Source organism: Sinohyriopsis cumingii, chromosome 5 (genome assembly GCF_028554795.1).
Source record: "Sinohyriopsis cumingii isolate HCF-2022 chromosome 5, ASM2855479v2, whole genome shotgun sequence".
NCBI lineage: Eukaryota > Metazoa > Mollusca > Bivalvia > Unionida > Unionidae > Sinohyriopsis > Sinohyriopsis cumingii.
Window position 1 is genome coordinate 129,289,784 of NC_142965.1, and position 20,472 is coordinate 129,310,255.

General features: G+C 35.5%; 1 protein-coding gene across 1 annotated transcript in view; it reads right to left on the minus strand.

The window, feature by feature from the left end:
• Nucleotides 1-18,549, minus strand: part of LOC149800227 (DNA-binding protein SMUBP-2-like) — a 57,628-nt gene extending 39,079 nt beyond the window's left edge. Inside the window, exons 1-6 of the mRNA XM_089959792.1 lie at nucleotides 18,415-18,549; nucleotides 12,174-12,331; nucleotides 9,502-9,697; nucleotides 7,780-7,880; nucleotides 1,734-1,894; nucleotides 231-431 (exon numbers count right to left, since the gene is read on the minus strand). Coding sequence (XP_089815918.1) covers nucleotides 231-431; nucleotides 1,734-1,894; nucleotides 7,780-7,880; nucleotides 9,502-9,697; nucleotides 12,174-12,331; nucleotides 18,415-18,494 — 897 coding nt within the window. The 5' untranslated portion in view covers nucleotides 18,495-18,549. The remainder of the gene's footprint in view (nucleotides 1-230; nucleotides 432-1,733; nucleotides 1,895-7,779; nucleotides 7,881-9,501; nucleotides 9,698-12,173; nucleotides 12,332-18,414) is intronic.
• Between the last annotated feature and the right edge of the window lie 1,923 nt (nucleotides 18,550-20,472).

Sequence of the window (20,472 nt, forward strand, 5' to 3'; positions counted from 1 at the left end):
CACATTGGTATAGAACAAAATGCACAACTTTTTTATATACACATATTTGACTCAAGTTCATGGTTTGTAGAAAGTACAACTTCATCAATGGTCATAAGGTGATGCCATTAAATCTGCCTCTAAATATACAGATTGAGTGCCTTGTATGTTTGGGCAGTGGGGACAAAAACCTGTAGTGTTCAATAAGATCATCAAGCCTGAGTGGAGAAACAATATAGCAAAGAATGTACCAGAGATGAATCTAGTTCCTTCCTGACATCCTCCACAAGCCGAGTTTCCTCACTTGAAGACAGCAAGGCATCCAGGGAGTACTTCTGTATATGCGGCAATACTCTGGCAGGATGACCAATACGTACAATCCTCTGCTTGTGGTCAGCCAGTCTCTCCACCAAATTGTCTACAGCAATGTTGGAAGGAGCACAAGCAAGAACCTAGAACACATGCAGAGTTACTCTACAACATTTACATATTTAACACACTATCAAATCATTCTGACATTGGAATTTTGCAGTCATAAAAAATATGAAAAACTTTTTATAATTTAGATATAAAATATTTTAAAATGGAAACCCTGGCATCTCTGCTGGGCAACCAGATTTTTAGTCAGTCTGTTTCTCTGATGGACAACCATGCTTTTTAAAAAAAAATCTACCCCTACCAGTATGATGCATCACCAAGAAAACTCAACTTACAATGGAAGAACCATAGTAAATGCCCTTGAATAAAAGAGTTCAATCTCGTTTTTTTACTACAAATAAACAACTGTTTCATGGATTGAAAAAGGTGAGAAGTGAACTATTTTTCACCCATAAAAGTTTGTTTTCACATAAAAATAGAACAATCTATCTAACCTCCCCTCCCATTATTATAATGAACACTTTAAACTCAATTAGCTTTGGAATTTCAGAGCTATGATTTTAAAAATTTAATTGTGAAAAATATGAAATTCATTTTTTTCATAAACATCCTTTAAAGTTTCATTCCTGCAGCAGGCACAGACACATGATAATTTCTTAAATTTTCATCTCTGAGTTTTAAGGTTAAAACTTCATACATTTATTTATTTGCATTACTAGCATAATGCCAGAAGTTCATTACTAGTTCATTGCATATTAGATTGTTTTCTTATGAACATAAGCAATAAACAAAAACAATAAAAAAAACACTATATAAATCCTGAAGAAAATATAAAAATGTTGAACAAAATGAGAATTGTGTGAGCAATCTTTCATATAAACACCCACATTTGTGACCACTCTGTTAGCCTATGTGGTTAGAGCATCCACCTAGGATGCAGGTGGTTGTGGGTTTCAAATCCTGGGTGAGTCACACCAAAGACTTTTAAAATTGGTACTAGCAACTGCCTCACTTGGTGCTCAGCATTAAGAGGTTAGGTTTAGGACTGGTCGGCCTGATATTAAGATAATATGACTGGGTTTTACAAGATGCTACATATCTGTGGCATTATGCCTCAGTGCTAGACATCACTGTAAACTGCCACATTGTTGATATCATAATGATATGAATAAAATTGTTAAAGCCATGTTAAAAATAATTATAATAATTTGTCTCTGTGTCCCTGCTGCTGTGGGATCCCAAATTTCATTTGACTTTTTTTAATATTTTTATGTTCAACATTCTTAAAAGCCCACTCATCCCAATTCTTTTTTAAAATTATCTTAATCCCGTCCTACGACAAGCAATTAACCTAGTACCTGTAATAAATAAACTACCTTTAGTCCTTGTCTGACAGCCTGTAGTATGATTTCAATCACAGTGGTGGTTTTTCCAGTCCCTGGAGGGCCATGAACTATTGCCACCTCTCGCTGCTGCAGGGCAAAATGAACAGCCTCTTTCTGAGATTCATCTAAACTGCTGTTTACAAAGTCAATCGCTGTGAAGACAACATTCAACAAAGATTAAACACTAACCAATGAGATGGAACAATGGGTTTTAAAACTGGACTCTACAAAATACCATTATCTCTAAAGACTACTCACCTTAGTATAATATACTAGAAGTATATCCCCTTCCTTGCACATCCAGCCCTTCCCAAGCTAAAAAAAATCATTTGCCACATCTTTGGCTTGTGTTAGCAACAAAAGTACTTAAAAGTCATCTGCTTGCCAAGACATCAGTCTGACAAGATTGGTCTCCCCTTATTGGGATTGATGATAAATGGCATCAATTATTAGTTATATATCAAGCAGATGTACACACTTTATCAGGATATAACTGCACACTTTATCAGGATATAATTGGAAAAGTAGGTTGGAAGATACCAGATGTACACACTTTATAAGGATATAACTGGAAACATTGGTTGGAAGATACCAGTTTTAATCTAAGAATGGCCTTGTGATGATCTATTACAAGCACAGGCATAGATAGCAATGTATTTCTTCCATGAGCTGGAGGTTAATGAAGCAGATATTGCATTGGAGGGTAAATGTTATGCTGCCTTTGAGTACAAATGCCACGTCTGAAACTTACTCTCAGGCATGTCTGTGAATGGGGTTCTTGATGGAGACATCTTGGCTGTGCTCAGATTTATGCAATATAGACACTGAGACCATGCAGAGCATGGATCTATCTTCTTCAACACTGGAAACCTGAAGGATTTCTGGTTCATACACAGGGAGGAAAGTTCCAAGGTTGATGACGTCTCTGCCAAAATCTGGAACATCAGTGCAACAGAATGGCATGCATCTTGGAGAGTAGAAACATGTGAACATGTGTCCTTGAATGCAAACTCAGCTGGCTAAAGAGATTATCAGCAATGGTGAAAACAGCTGGGATATAGTAATCTTGAAGCATTCATATGCATGTCTGAGATGGGTACTGGGTTTCCAGGAATTATTAGTCCCCATAGCTGATACTGGATCATGATGGAGCTAGCACCAGTGATGTACCAGACTGGCACAGGTCCACAATGTGTCCATGTACCAGACTTGCACAAATCCATGCTTCCATGGACCAGACTGGCACAAATCCATAATGTTTCCATGGGTCCAGTACTAGATAGTGTTGGATGACTAGCCAAATTTGATGCTGGTTCTGCTGGGCATCCATGACAGAAATGAGACTGACATTAGCATGACTGGGTGCCAGTATCTGTGACAGAAATGAGACAGAGAATGGCATGACTGGGTGCCAGTAGCTGTGACAGAAATGAGACAGAGAATGGCATGACTGGGTGCCAGTATCTGTGACAGAAATGAGACTGACAACGGCAAGACTGGATGCCAGTAGCTGTGACAGAAATGAGACAGACAATGGCAAGACTGGATGCCAGTAGCTGTGACAGAAATGAGACAGAGAATGGCATGACTGGGTGCCAGTAGCTGTGACAGAAATGAGACAGAGAATGGCATGACTGGGTGCCAGTAGCTGTGACAGAAATGAGACAGAGAATGGCATGACTGGGTGCCAGTAGCTGTGACAGAAATGAGACTGACATTAGCATGACTGGGTGCCAGTATCTGTGACAGAAATGAGACAGAGAATGGCATGACTGGGTGCCAGTAGCTGTGACAGAAATAAGACAGACAACGGCAAGACTGGATGCCAGATGGTGTGACTGTAGACTTGGACTATGTATACCAAGAAAATATACCACTGTATCCAGTCCTGGTAGTAAATGATGTAGGTTGGGTCTGTGTGGGAGCCAGACTGGACACGGACTAGGGCCACCTGACACCTGGTGCAGAGGTCCAATGCTGGGCAGTAGCTATCTTGAAAATGATGACCATAGCCAGTACTGTGTCTGCATTTGGTTATGGAATGTCTAGGACTGTTCCAGATGTGCTGCCATATCATGTCACTAAATGCCTGGTAGTCTGTGACATGATGGCAAGCTGAGGTTACGGCACTGTGTGCAATGGCAATGCTGCAACTGTGTGAAAAACTTGAAACAGTGTTTTTTTGTATGAGTCATCATTCTGCCTTTCATTAATTTGTACATAAGAAAACTGGTAACAGAGGCATTTGTACATAAGAAAACTGGCAAAAGAGGCATTTGGACATAAGAAAATGGGCAACAGAGGTATTTGGACATAAGAAAACTGGCAACAGAGGCATTTGGACATAAGAAAACTGGCAACAGAGGCATTTGCAATACTGATAAGATCCACATCACTGTGTGTTTGTTTCTTGACTCTCTCATTTGCCCTAGTTAACTGTTTGGCAATGATGGTTGCCTATCTTTCCAAAGAACCGTGGGAGCAAACAACAAAGGTACAGTTGAATCTGCACATCATACAATTAACACAGGTGGGGTTAATATTCTCAGCTAGCTTGAATTGCTTGCAACATTCTCCCATTAAATCCCATAAAGTTACATGTTAACCTTACAATGATATGGATGCTATAAATTAAGACAAATACCAGAGAACTACAATAACCTTATTACTTGAAATCATTTACTAGATATAACTAACAACAAAAAATGAGATTAACTGTAAAGACCAGAGGCAGACAATTAAGATGGTGCTGATTATCATATGACAAAGGCAGGCAAGTGACAATGCAAAACATTATATCTGTGAGGATAGAGCAAGACTGAGAAACAAAACCATGTAGGTGTAATTCTCTGTAGCAAGAAAACTTCAAAGAATCACTCAAACAGATGAAAAGACACAAAGTGAAAGGTATCTGCATAACTTTGCATAAAAGTATGCTGACCACGGACAAAGTGGACAGTATCTGAGGCCTTGTGTAAAAGTATGCTGACCAAGGACAAGTGGACAGTATCTGAGGCCTCGTGTAAAAGTATGCTGACCAGGGACAAAGCTGACAGTATATGAGGCCTCGTGTAAAAGTATGCTGACCAGGGACAAAGTGGACAGTATCTGAGTCCTCATGTAAAACTATGCTGACCAGGGACAAAGTGGACAGTATCTGAGGCCTCGTGTAAAGTATGCTGACCAGGGACAAAGTGGACAGTATCTGAGGCCTGTCTAAAAGCATGCTGACCAGTCATAAAATGGATGGTATCTGCAAGGCCTTTTGTATGAACATGCTGATGCATGAGTTAAAGTAAAAGTAACTGATGATTGATCGGATTTGACACCAATCCCTCTATCCATATGGAAACCACTATTGTCTGACTTCTTTGGCAAGTAGACAAGTCTGAGCACATTTGTTGTTAAACCAAGCCAAAAGACATAGTGAATACCTCTTTTAGACTGGATTTGCAAGGCAGTATATATGCTCCAATCATGATGACTAGATTTGCAAGGCAGTATATATGCTCCAAACATATGATGACTGGATTTGCAAGGCAGTATATATACTCCAAACATATGATGACTGGATTTGCAAGGCAGTATATATGCTCCAAACATATGATGACTGGATTTGCAAGGCAGAATATATACTCCAAACATATGATGACTGGATTTGCAAGGCAGTATATATGCTCCAAACATGATGACTAGATTTGCAAGGCAGTATGTATACTCCAAACATATGATGACTGGATTTGCAAGGAAGTATGTATACTCCAAACATATGATGACTGGATTTGCAAGGCAGTATATATGCTCCAAACATGATGACTGGATTTGCAAGGCAGTATATATACTCCAAACATATGATGACTGGATTTGCAAGGCAGTATGTATATGCCAAACATATGATGACTGGATTTGCAAGGCAGTATATATACTCCAAACATATGATGACTGGATTTGCAAGGCAGTATGTATACTCCAAACATATGATGACTGGATTTGCAAGGCAGTATGTATACTCCAAACATATGATGACTGGATTTGCAAGGCAGTATATATGCTCCAAACATGATGACTGGATTTGCAAGGCAGTATATATACTCCAAACATATGATGACTGGATTTGCAAGGCAGTATATATGCTCCAAACATGATGACTGGATTTGCAAGGCAGTATGTATACTCCAAACATGATGGCTAGATTTGCAAGGCAGTATGTATACTCCAAACATATGATGACTGGATTTGCAAGGCAGTATGTATACTCCAAACATATGATGACTGGATTTGCAAGGCAGTATATATGCTCCAAACATGATGACTGGATTTGCAAGGCAGTATATATACTCCAAACATATGATGACTGGATTTGCAAGGCAGTATGTATACGCCAAACATATGATGACTGGATTTGCAAGGCAGTATATATACTCCAAACATATGATGACTGGATTTGCAAGGCAGTATGTATACTCCAAACATATGATGACTGGATTTGCAAGGCAGTATGTATACTCCAAACATATGATGATTGGGTAATATATCAGAAGAATAAATTTATAAAAAGGGGTTCACATCATGACACAGTGGTCCATTACTGAGGAGTGCCTCAGTATAACAGTTATCCCTCTTATACAGTTTTTTTGTTATGGATTCCGTTAAAGTATTTTAATTTTTGTCTTATCTAACTACACAATATAATTCACTTCCATTTTACATCATCACTCAGGAAAAAAATAATTATATTGTAAAGTCATATCAATAAATACTGAAGTTTTCTGTTTTAATGTTCTGCTCAGTAACTGGTACACTATCTTGTTGGAACCCTCTATTTCAACACTGGTCAGTTTAAAGACTTCCATAAATGGTATTATAAAGAGTGGACAAAGTCAAGGTCATAAGCAACAAATACATTTACTTGGAAGTCAAGTCCAACTGCAAGCAACACAGATCCTTATGTGCCATTGTGCAATACATCAGCAGATCAGGGTCTATGTTTTTTTTTATGGACAGCAGATTTAGGTCTGTTCAGTTTACAGGTCAGACTTATGAATCTAAAAACTGTACATCCTGATTCTTATAAATGTGTTTTCCAATTAAAAATTTATTTCTGTCTTAAATCATCTTTTGAACATTTTTTCAAATAATGCTTGAAAAAAATCAAAACGGCATTTCAAATATTTAATTATTTAAATACTGACGAAATGTGTCATTTCCTTCCTTACATTATGTGCTTTGAACTTTCTCAAGTATCCTATAACAAACAAAATCTGAACTATTTCAAAAATTTAATTTAATTCTGATATATAATATACTATCTAATGACAAGACAAAGACATATAGAAGACTGTGACTTGAAAAATGTTGGATCTAATTTTAAACAAAATTAACCCATTACGTGCAGTTTATGAGAAATATTGTCAAGTGGAACTCTAAATCTTACATTCCCTTGTTAAAATTTGTGTTTTCAGTTAACCAACAGTAGTCTTTCATGAACAAGGATGAGCTAATGTAAAATATTCAGCTTTAAAAACTTGTCAAGAAATTTATATTTGTACTGAGATAAAGGTCCAAACAATTCAAAATCATAGGCCTGTTGTAGAAATTAATTAAAATTATATGAGAGGTTTTCTTTTCATTATTTAAATGGGGACAGAAGTCACTACCATGTCATTTTGTGTATAATATCCCCAGAGTTCATAGTGCTACGATACACCTAGGTAAAAAGTAATGTCATATTGTTGATGTTATAATAAACTGATAATTTCTTTTTTTGATGCATATGGTGATTTAACAGACAGACAACCTCAATCCACTTCTGACAAGTGAAATATGAATATACTTCTAATCCCGGATACAACAAACAACATTTTTATCTAATACTAAAGACTGTTATGTTTTGTCACCTCGTACTAGATCACCTATTCGCTTTTATCTAGAACAAGGACGAAAATATTTATCCTATACCTCTTGGTAAATTTCTAATCAATGCTTGCAATCATTAAACATAATTTAATTTAATTAGTACTTTTATAAATTCAATTACCTATTTCCTTCCCAGAGGGAGATAACTCCTGCTGACCAAATAGAACACCAACTAGGTAAGATGCTGGTCCAGAGTGTAGTTTGCCAAGATCCCCTAGTGCCCTGAAAAAATAAAAAGTCATTATGCCACCATGAGACGTTGTGGCACATAAAATAAGAGATGAACGGCAACAAATCACTGTGAAAGGACTGTTGTGATGAGTTGAAGATTTTAATATTAAAAAATTGAATTTTCTTTAATGGTTGCAATTTGGGTCGATGAAAAACCTTCCTCTTTTGAAGTCAAAACCCCTGACAAATTTTTACAAAACTCCTGATCTGTCCTACGCTGGCCTCTCTGTTTAATTAGTCTAATTACTGCATGCATAAGATGAAAAGCAATACACAGGATTTGACCCAGAAAGCAGTTCACTGGTGTTTGTATATCATGACAGGAATGTCGTAACTGAAATCAAAGGTCACTGCAATGGGATTTGAAGGTTGTCACTTACCACGAATAATTTTTAAACATGTCAAACCCAACAACACATAAAAGAAATGGGAAGAATACAGATGATTCTTCTGTGGAAACAATAGAACCTCTACTGTGGAAACAATAGGACTCCTTCTGTGGAAACTGTAAGACACTTTTTGTGGAAATAGCTGACTTTTTTCTGGTAACAATATAACCCCTTTATTTGGATAAAATATGACCCCATAAGGGGAAACAATATCACCCCTTCTGCAGAAATAACAGGACCCCTTTCTGTGAAAACGACAGAGCCCTTTCTGTGGAAACAATATGGCCCTTTCTGTGGAAATATAAAACCCTTTCTGTGGAAAAACAGGACCCCTTTCTGAAGAAACAATAGGATGTTTGAATGGACTCAACAGGATCCATTCTGTGGAAATGATAGGACCCTTTCTGTTAAAACAATAAGACCCCTTTCTAAATCCATGAAATAAGGTAACAATGAAAAAGTAATGAAAAGTTTTTCTCTACTATGTTCTGCAAATCCACAGAAATTGATTACATGTAAATCGGGTCAACTGCACTCCTGCAAAATGTTCCAGTAGATCTGGGTCTATGTGTGTGCTCTACTGATTACTCTAAAAAATACACAGACTGCTGGCACATTATGCAATGGCAGATCTGGTTCTATGTGTGTGCTCTACTCATTACTCTAAAAAATACAGACTGCTGGCACATTATGTAATGGCAGCTCTGGGTCTATGCAGTTTTCAGCTGTATCTGACTTATATGTGAGTGTATGTAGTAATAAAATTACAAGGTTATTGCTTAATATCACCACACTGACTTATATGTGAGTGTATATGGTAATAAAATTACAAGGCTATTGCTTAATATCACCACAGTGCATAAAACTCAAAAAGTGCAGCAAGGGCATTTTCCTTAACAGTTTATCAATACAATTAAAAAATTTGCATATGACCACAAAAATAAATAAATTCACAGTATATGAAAATTGCAGATTAATACTAAAGATTCTTTGCATGCTAGCCATAAATTATGGACATGATCGAATGAAAAATCTAAATCGCTAGAAATGCGTTTTTGTGTTATACCTAATAATCAAAAGTTTTGATCTGTTTTTCTTGACAGTGACACATCATACAAATTTGTGTCATTTCAAGGAAGCAAAGAGAGCAAGTGCAGCATCTAAAAGCTGTTTCAAGATTATACACCAATGACCATTTGTGCCAGAAATGTTTTTCTCCTCACCTTTTCAGTCTCTTATATGTCACATCATTAGCTAGTTTGGTGAGCTTGTACAGACCATCATCATCCAATGAAAAAAGGTCCTGGGAGTCATCAAAAGCAACACTGACAGCTGATTGGCTGGATCTTGTAACAATACCTGATCCCAATGATTCTGATTGGCTGTCTCCAGTTGATGGGTTCAAGCCAACTATATCCCCTGCAAATAAAATAGGAATTGTTTTTTCAATAATCAAAAGAGAACGTTTGAATTTAATTCATTTACAAGTAATGACTATAGAAACATTTCCATTATTTTTTGCTACAAAATCAATATTTCTAGGTTGTAATGTATGACATCACTGCATTTAAAATGTCCTTGACTCTCTTGCATCAATTTAGCATTATGCCAAGAGATTACAACACTGCATTTATGACATGAGATTACTATACAATATTACATTACATCATGAGGGTACTGTATAATACATGTTGCAATATATTACTGTACCATATTACATTACATCACGAGGGTACTGTATAATACATGTTGCCAATATATTACTGTACCATATTACATTACATCATGCGGGTACTGCATAATACATGTTGCCAATATATTACTGTACCATATTACACTACATCATGCAGGTACTGCATAATACATGTTGCCAATATATTACTGTACCATATTACATTACATCATGAGGGTACTGTATAATACATGTTGCCAATATATTACTGTACCATATTGGGGCCCCGAGTGGCCGAGTGGTCTAAAGCGCTCTTCGTTACGGATTACTGCCATCTCACCTCTGTCTGCGGCGGTTCGAGTCTAAGATTCAGCCAATGTGGGCATGTGAGAAAGCTTGCCAGTAGCTTCTCGTGGGTCGGTGGTTCTTTCCGGGGTTTTCCGGGTTCTTCCTCCACCATTAATACTGGCCGCCATGTATAGCCTATCGTGCTGAAAAATGGCGTCAAACCCCACAACAACAACAACAACTGTACCATATTACATCATGAGGGTACTCTATAACACATGTTGCCAATATATTACTGTACCATATTACATTACATCATGCAGGTACTGCATAATACATGTTGCCAATATATTACTGTACCATATTACATTACATCATGCGGGTACTGCATAATACATGTTGCCAATATATTACTGTACCATATTACATTACATCATGCAGGTACTGCATGATACATGTTGCCAATACATTACTGTACCATATTACATTACATCATGCGGGTACTGCATAATACATGTTGCCAATATATTACTGTACCATATTACATCATGAGGGTACTGTATAATACATGTTGCCAATATATTACTGTACCATATTACATTACATCATGCGGGTACTGCATAATACATGTTGCCAATATATTACTGTACCATATTATATCATGAGGGTACTGTATAATACATGTTGCCAATATATTACTGTACCATATTACATTACATCATGCGGGTACTGCATAATACATGTTGCTAATATATTACTGTACCATATTACATCATGAGGGTACTGTATAATACATGTTGCCAATATATTACTGTACCATATTACATTACATCATGCGGGTACTGCATAATACATGTTGCCAATATATTACTGTACCATATTACATCATGAGGGTACTGTATAATACATGTTGCCAATATATTACTCCTACCATATTACATTACATCATGAGCGTACTGTATAATACATGTTGCCAATATATTACTGTACCATATTACATTACATCATGAGGGTACTGTATAATACATGTTGCCAATATATTACTGTACCATATTACATTACATCATGAGGGTACTGTATAATACATGTTGCCAATATATTACTGTACCATATTACATCATGAGAGTACTCTATAATACATGTTGCCAATATATTACTGTACCATATTACATTACATCATGCAGGTACTGCATAATACATGTTGCCAATATATTACTGTACCATATTACATTACATCATGCGGGTACTGCATAATACATGTTGCCAATATATTACTGTACCATATTACATCATGAGGGTACTGTATAATACATGTTGCCAATATATTACTGTACCATATTACATTACATCATGCGGGTACTGCATAATACATGTTGCCAATATATTACTGTACCATATTACATCATAAGGGTACTGTATAATACATGTTGCCAATATATTACTGTACCATATTACATTACATCATGAGGGTACTGTATAATACATGTTGCCAATATATTACTGTACCATATTACATTACATCATGAGGGTACTGTATAATACATGTTGCCAATATATTACTGTACCATATTACATCATGAGGTTACTGTATAATACATGTTGCCAATATATTACTGTACCATATTACATTATGAGGGTACTGTATAATACATGTTGCCAATATATTACTGTACCATATTACATCATGAGGGTACTGTATAATACATGTTGCCAATATATTACTGTACCATATTACATTACATCATGAGGGTACTGTATAATACATGTTGCAATATATTACTGTACCATATTACATTAAAAAGGCTTAGGCAAAGGTAAGCTTGTACATTTTTAGAGTAATTCAACTGCAATATTTATAGGACTTTTCTGGGGTGGAGTGATTAAGATGACAATGGGTGTGTGCTGCCCTAATCTCATTAATCTAGAGTTAGATACCTGGAGTCAAATTGTGTGATGGCAAATCTCCATGATTTGGCTCAAATGTAATCACTGTCCTTCCATATAACCCACTTCTCCTACTGGAAATCTTCAGCTTCAACAAACAGACGCCTCGTCGCTGTAACTCCTTTGCTGGAAGCTTTTCTGTTAAAATCCTGTTGGTAAAATGATCAGTGTAATAAATAAATAAACTGAAACTTTGTTCAGAAAGACCAGGATAGGAAAGTTCTTTTTTCCATCTACAACATTAATTTTTAAAAAAATATGTTTTCAGCAATATTTCCATCATTGGAATTCTGAAAATAACCATTGATTTTGGCAAATAAGATACCTTTCTATTGTAGGTTTTCCTTTAAATGAAATTTCATGTGGCTGCATAATGTAAATACTGTTATTCAACTGGGATGAAACTAGAACACAAAAAGCAACTAAAATTGCTTTCTGGGGGGATCTGATAAGTCACCTCTTTGTACACCCAAGAGCAACTGTCATTTACTAATGTGATTATGACACCCCATCACCACCTCAGTGATTTTAGGTTGCATCCTCTTTTTCTAATGATCTGAAGCAGCTATCTCTAGTTCATCAGAATCAACTGCAAAACTGATTCCATAATTTTAGTTTTTTTTCTTCAGATCAGCATTATTATTATTCAGAACCAACTAAACATAATAATACATTTTCTGGTGAAAAATCTATTTCAATATGACTTTGTTAAGAAGTAGGTATAACAAGGTTTTCAAGATGGCTGCCATGGTGGCCATATTGAATGTCAGATCAGCACCATTTCATTCAATGAATGAAACAACATAAAAAGAATTTTAGTAAAAATCCCATTTTAATATAACCATCTGTTTGGGCAAAAGAGTAATAATATTTTGAACCTGAGTTCTCCAGGATATTAAAATCCATGTAAAAGTCGTCGGTTTGCATATTCTGATTTAGGTTGGCGAAATTACCTTTCACCGATCCATTTCTATAAAAAAGAATCAGTTATGTAGTGTGCAATTTATCAAACAAAGTTCAAGTGATTTTAATGGGATTAGGTGAAGCCACATTGGTTAGATCTTAGCAGACATGGAGATCAAAACACCTGTTAATCATTTGCCTAATGATCAGTTCTGTCAAAAGAATAATTACATGAAAACATGCATTGACACCTCCCTTATATAAACATTACTTAGCTTTAATCAATCATATTAAAATGCAAGTTTGGAACACTATGTTGGTATACAATAAGATGCAAGTGTTCCAAACTTGCATTTTCATATTTTGAAAAACAGTGTCAAGATTTGGGGATTTATTTTGTATGTCAAAGGAATATGAAATCACATGTTAATCATCATAAATCATATTAAAATTAGCTGTATCAGTGTCATGTGCAGATATACCTTCCTTTCCATGTGATTATCAAATGTGTACCCTTCCGATAGTAACTTTATAGTGCCAAGGGCAAGACTGTGTCACAAGACCAATCAACACAAATTAGAAGATGCATCTAGTTTTTATATGGAAAACAGAATGCAAAAGAGAATGCGAGACTCATGGAATGAATTACTGAAAAGGACATTCCCATAAGCTGAAAAACAAGAAAACAATGGAACATTATTAATTTTATGCACATGGTGTCTGTCACAATGGTTGGAGATTTATGAATAATACAATGGCAACCCAAGGAACAAGCAGCAAGTTCAACATAATAACATCAAGGCAAAAGGCCATTGACCTTTAAAAGGAGAAAATGTAATGAAATTATTGAGGCTGATTGAGGAACGTCAGAACTAACAATTCTGGTCCTAAACCTGCTGTAACGTTGTGAAATTTCTTAAAGTCTGTTAAAGAAAATAGTGAATATAGTATCTTGTGTTGCTTAAGACAAAATGAAACAAGTGAATGGAATATGGTTATTTGAACGTTTTGAAAAATTGATCTCAAAAAGAATTAAGCTCATTAAATAAATTATTATAGAAAAGAAAGTGTTATCTCTTCCTACACTCCTTCTACCTACAAATAAAACTAAAGAACAGCAAGGTAAAGGCACTGAGAATTGGTATAGTTGTAACATCACAGTCACTACTATCAGAGGTATAAACTGCCTTACGTTTTCATTCATTTATAAAAATAATAAATATATATGAATGAGCATTATGAATGTGATGACATATAGATTAGTGACACAATGTTAGACTCATAATGTTCTAAATTATTGTATGTGGGAAAACAGTTTCATTAATTGGACTGCAATTTTTTAGTGCTGAGACTGCAACAGGAGTAAATACTGGTATAAATGACCTAGAAGAAATTTCCAAATCTCATTAGTCCTTATTTCTTTTTCTTTCATTCATCCTTTAAATTCCTGGTGCAAACTATGAATCAGTTTATAGAAGAGCAGGATCTGTGTAAGAAGTGTAAATGATATCCATTGTAAAAAGACTATGACAACCAGATTATAATCACTCAGCAAAGCTGTACCGATTAATCGGCCATACTCATAACTGGGCCAATTATTGGAACAATCGGTATAATCAGTATCGGTATAATCGGCAAAAAGTGACATCTGTACAGCTTTATCACTCAGTAAACTTCAAACTTTAATGCGGTCCGTGTCTTAATTAAGAGCATACCTTAAACAATTCAATCCTCAACATTAAATATTCCTTTAAAAGTCATCAGGGTTTTGAATAGGTGTATACCATCGGACACTTAGAATTTAAATGTGACCCATGGAAATTCCATCCTGTGAGATTATATGACACATGTGATTTGGTCCCTAGCATCAGTCTTATTTACCCTTGATTCACCAATAGCATAATTTCCTACTGAACACACACTGTCCATATCAATTTTACTATATGCAGAAGTGATCAACATTTGTTACACTCCTGCTTACACATTACAGGCTAATAAAACTGCAGCTATGTATTATCAGGAAAAACTGGGTGTATGTCACTTGGGTGTGCATAAATGAATCAAGGTTAGAATGGGTGTATGCCACTTGGGTGTGCATAATGAATCAAGGTTAGAATGGGTGTATGCCACTTGGGTGTGCATAATGAATCAAGGTTAGAATCGGTATATGCCACTTGGGTGTGCATAATGAATCAAGGTTAGAATGGGTGTATGTCACTTGGGTGTGCATAATGAATCAAGGTTAGAATGGGTGTATGTCACTTGGGTGTGCATAATGAATCAAGGTTAGAAGGGGTGTATGTCACTTGGGTGTGCATAATGAATCAAGGTTAGAATGGGTGTATGCCACTTGGGTGTGCATAATGAATCAAGGTTAGAATGGGTGTATGCCACTTGGGTGTGCATAATGAATCAAGGTTAGGATGGGTGTATGTCATATGGCAGTGTTTCCCTTTACCCTCATTTGCGTTTCAGAGACCCCCAAATGTTTAATTTGACCACCAGTTTTGATACCAAAGTTTGTTTTTAACTCAGTCTGACCCCCAGTTTTGACACCAAGGTGATTTCTGACTCTCAGTCTTGCACCCCTAGGGGATACGCTGTATGGGTGTGCAGAAATGAATCAAGGTTAGAATGGGTGTATGTCACTTAAGTGTGCACAAATGAACTAAGGTTAGATTGTTTTGAGATCATCTTACATGTATATGATAGTCAGAGGAAGAGGGAATCAATTATGACTTGACTCAAGTAACTTTTGATCAAAATGCCAGCATTTGCTTGATTGCCTGTCAAATTATAATTTGATGAAACACTGGAAAAATACGACAACTCACAAAGCCAGTTGTCAAAGGCAGGTGGACAAATTCTAAATGTGTTTTATTGGTAATTGATTTGCTAGGTGAAAAGTTAAAAAAATTTGAGTGTTTTAAATCAAGTATCATTCATAAGAATTTACTTTGGAATTACTTATGAATAAATAATTTCATGGAATAATTCCCATTAATATTAAATATATCTGTGAAATGTTAAATCACAACAGCTCAAAGAAGTATATCTTCTTAGTTATGTCTTAGTCTCAGAAATCACTTGCCAATGATGACCATTAAATCTTTCCAACTTCAAAGTAACAGGAAGTTGTAAAACTTCCAGGAGAAGGAGAATAAATCTCTTAAAGTTCTAAGCAAATTTAGAGAAGAGTGGAAATACAAATTTCAGTGGGTTCAAAACATAATTAAAAATACAGTGATGATATGTAACACTTGAAAATCACTGGGAGCAGTTCCAATCTTTAAGAATAAAGTATAAGATAATCCTTTTTCTGTTTCATATACCAAATATACACAGTCATAGATAATTAGAATGAAACACTTGCACAATGAAATCAGTAGTGACCATGTCCAATTCACTGTCTGCTTGTCTGTTTTTTACAATGCAAGTTTCTTACAAAATACCATGCAAGCATTTCTCTTCATTTGACATATGACATAAAATTCTTAAGTATAAGTTTCCTCCATAAATAATGAACATTTTCTGATATGAGCTCATAACCATCAAAAATGAATGAACACTGAGATTTTTGATTCCTGAGATTTTCATTGTGACTTTTCAGTTTTTAAATCTAATGAGAACCCTGGTCATTATATAAATGTCAGAAGAAATTCGTATCACAAGATCAACATTAAAGTACAGTAGGTGGATATTTTTGGACAAGGTCAAACAAGCAGTGTGTGCACAGTGATGTCACAATGAAAGTGCCACATATTTGAAAAACTGTGTACTACCCTGCTTTGGCATTATACCCAAAGTCTTCTTTTGTTGACCCAATTTAGTTATCTGGCCATTAATGTGTAAGTTGGCAAATACTGCTAAGAGCACTAAGAGGCTTTGAGATGCACCAAGAGGTTCTAAGTGCTACAAAATGTCACAAAGCACTTATTTCAGAAAATACAATTAAAAATTCAGTTAGTCACTTCATTTTCATGAATAGCCATATTATTTTTAGTGATATGAGCAACAGGCAAATTTCATAAAAGACAACCCTAAATTTATATATATAGGCTGAGAGAGAGAAAGAGATAGGTAGTATGGTTTATGTTGTGCAATTTACCTTCTTTGATTTTCAATACCAGTGTTTACAAAAAGGAAACCCATTTTATTTTCTCTTTCTTTACAAACAAACAAGATCTTATATTTTTAGTTAAGACAATAGTTTTTAGGAAAAAGAATAGCCAGTTAATGAATGCATTAAGAAATTACAATGTCAAAATTATCGTGCATTGAATATGGAGGCTCAACTAAAAAAATAATATTCTGTTGTGACTCATCATATAATATTACGTTCAATGAATAACATCAGCAATAATGCCATATGACTGGAAACTTACTTGAGTGTGATTAAAAGACATTTAATAGTGGTCTGATTGCCATATGACTGTGGAAACTCACTTCAGTGTGATTAAAGGACATTTAATAGTGGTCCGATTGCCATATGACTGTGGAAACTCACTTCAGTGTGATTAAAGGACATTTAATAGTGGTCCGATTGCCATATGACTGTGGAAACTCACTTCAGTGTGATTAAAGGACATTTAATAGTGGTCCGATTGCCATATGACTGTGGAAACTCACTTCAGTGTGATTAAAGGACATTTAATAGTGGTCCGATTGCCATATGACCGTGGAAACTCACTTCAGTGTGATTAAAGGACATTTAATAGTGGTCTGATTGCCATATGACTGTGGAAACTCACTTGAGTGTGATTAAAGGACATTTAATAGTGGTCTGATTGCCATATGACTGTGGAAACTTACTTGAGTGTGATTAAAGGACATTTAATAATGGTCTGATTACTATATTTGAACTGACCCCTGAGTAACTCGTATGTGATTAAAGAATGTTTAATCCTACATTACAACGTTGACATTGCACAAGAAATAAGTGAGAATTCATTATAATTATATAATGCAGTATTTGAAGCTTGAGTACTCTGAAACAATTAATGCCATGATTAAGCAGCCCGACGAGTACTGGAATTTTAACTTAGAAAACAAAACAAAACAATTACACGAAGTGAAGATCATACATATCCTGAACCAGATGTAACAATCATTGTATTCTACATAAAGGACAAAATGTCATACTATTTCAATATTACAAATGGATAAAATGTAAGCTGCAGAATGATCAAACTTATAAATTTTCAACAATGAAACTGGAATTTTGTTATATGTGGCGTTTCAGGATTATACATGCCATCCTCGAAAATATATATCAAACATAACCTGAAACTAAACAAAAAATTGTCTGCTTTCCTATCGAAAAAAGTACCTAGTTTCCTCTATCTCTGTCTCTCTTTCTTTTTCTAACAACTTTAGTGTTTTCGAAACAAACTCTTCGAGAGAAAACATTGTTGGTTTCTACGGCACGCAAAATTAATCGTAGAGTAATACTTAACATGTAAGGGAGGCTACTCTACTATCGTGGACAAAATGCAAACAATATAAACTTTACCTCATTTATGCTTTAATTAATTATTTAGTTGAATTTTTAGTAATAGTGATACATATCTAGGCCTCATTAATATATGTAAACATACACACACAAACACGTGTGTATGCGCGCACATGCGTGTGTGTATGTGTATGTGAGTGTCTTGGACAATACAGTTGTTATTGTGTATTTATATTGTTACTGTCCTTGTCTTAAGTGGAATGAATAATAGAAAGGGTTAAAAACTGAGCTGTCACAAATTATCTGTCCCTGTATGTATGTATGTATTTATGTATGTATGTATGTCCTATAATGTAAGACACATCACCCGATATTTTAATTCGGGGGTGGGGTGATAGCACTAAAACAAAACCAACATGTGCTATGTCTTACATTGTAGGACTAGTATGTATGTATGTATGTACCATCTTTTGAGCAGGGAGCTGGGCTATCTCATTTTGTTTTGTATAACTTCCGACTCGTAATCCAAAGATCGCGACTTCGATACTAACCACTCTAGGTGTTTGATTGTCGGAGTGTACAATTGTTTGTCCATACACAGGCATGAGTGACTGTCGCCTATCCCCACCCTCGCATCTGTTTTGTTGTAAAGGTGGGTGTCGCATTGAAACCATGTGCATTAAAAATCGTCACTTTCCCTATCCGGTTTAATCTGTATATGCGGATGTTGATTAATAAAATAGTGACTATTACCTATCCACTATTTTCATTCATCCGTTTTTCTTGTAAAAGTGAGTGCTGGATATTATTTCAGTTTTGTGACCGTACAGAGTCCCTCTCCATCATCCATTTTGATCGTAAGGTAGGGTTTGGATGGCTAATGCGGGTGTCGGATTGTAATTATATCTGTCAGTGGCCACTATATATCCTCTACCTTCGCGCATCAGTTTTGTTTGTATGGGTAGGTGTTGGATGGCATAAGTGGTAGTTGGATTTAAGTATACGTGTTAGTCTCCAGCTCATAAAATTCATTTCCCGCGTCCGTTATATTGTAAGGGTGTGTGTGTGTGTGTGTGTTATTCAAAAGTGGTTCTTTTGCGTAAAAGACCGACTAGCCTCCAGGACACACAGGAATTGAAAATATGACTGATGCAATTCTTTTTCATAATGTTACTGATGTCTTGAGTGTCTTGGAAAATCCACTAAATCACAGACCAGCGTAAAATAAATGATCATATTCTTATTACTAAAGAACATTAACTATTTTTGTTCAGTATCGTGGAGTTGTCTGAAACACTGTGCACGCTTTATTTGTATCCCAAAAAAGTATACCTGCTCGGATATGAAACAGAAATGTGTATACATCCTTTTACTAATTTGTTTTACTTGTATTGAATCACACACACACACACACACACATATATATATATAAGCGTCTACTGCTATGTACATATATGATATGCTATATATAATTCTCTAACCTGTATGACAGTATTAATTGATTTAAAATATTAATTCTGCCTACTCTTATCAATCATTCTTCTATAAATCCAGGGATAGAACTTTCCGTTCTGTCTGGTGTATATTTATAATTCTCTATAATTAATTCTATATACCTTGATTTCTTTCATTGGAATGCGGGATGCCAGTGTAGATAGATAAGAATTAATTTCTAGGTCGTCATGAGGGTGTGTATGCTACACACAAGTGCATAAGACACCGATTCAGTCGCATCATTTTTTTATTTTTTGTGATGCGTGCTTAGTCGTGATGAAATATGGGCTGGTGTGTGCAGGCAAGGCGATGGGTGCCGTTTACCCTCGGACCTGTGTTAGAATCTCCGTTGAGTACGATTTAAAAGTTCTCTAACCTGCAGGGCAGTAATATATATATATATATATATATATATATATATATATATATATATATATATAT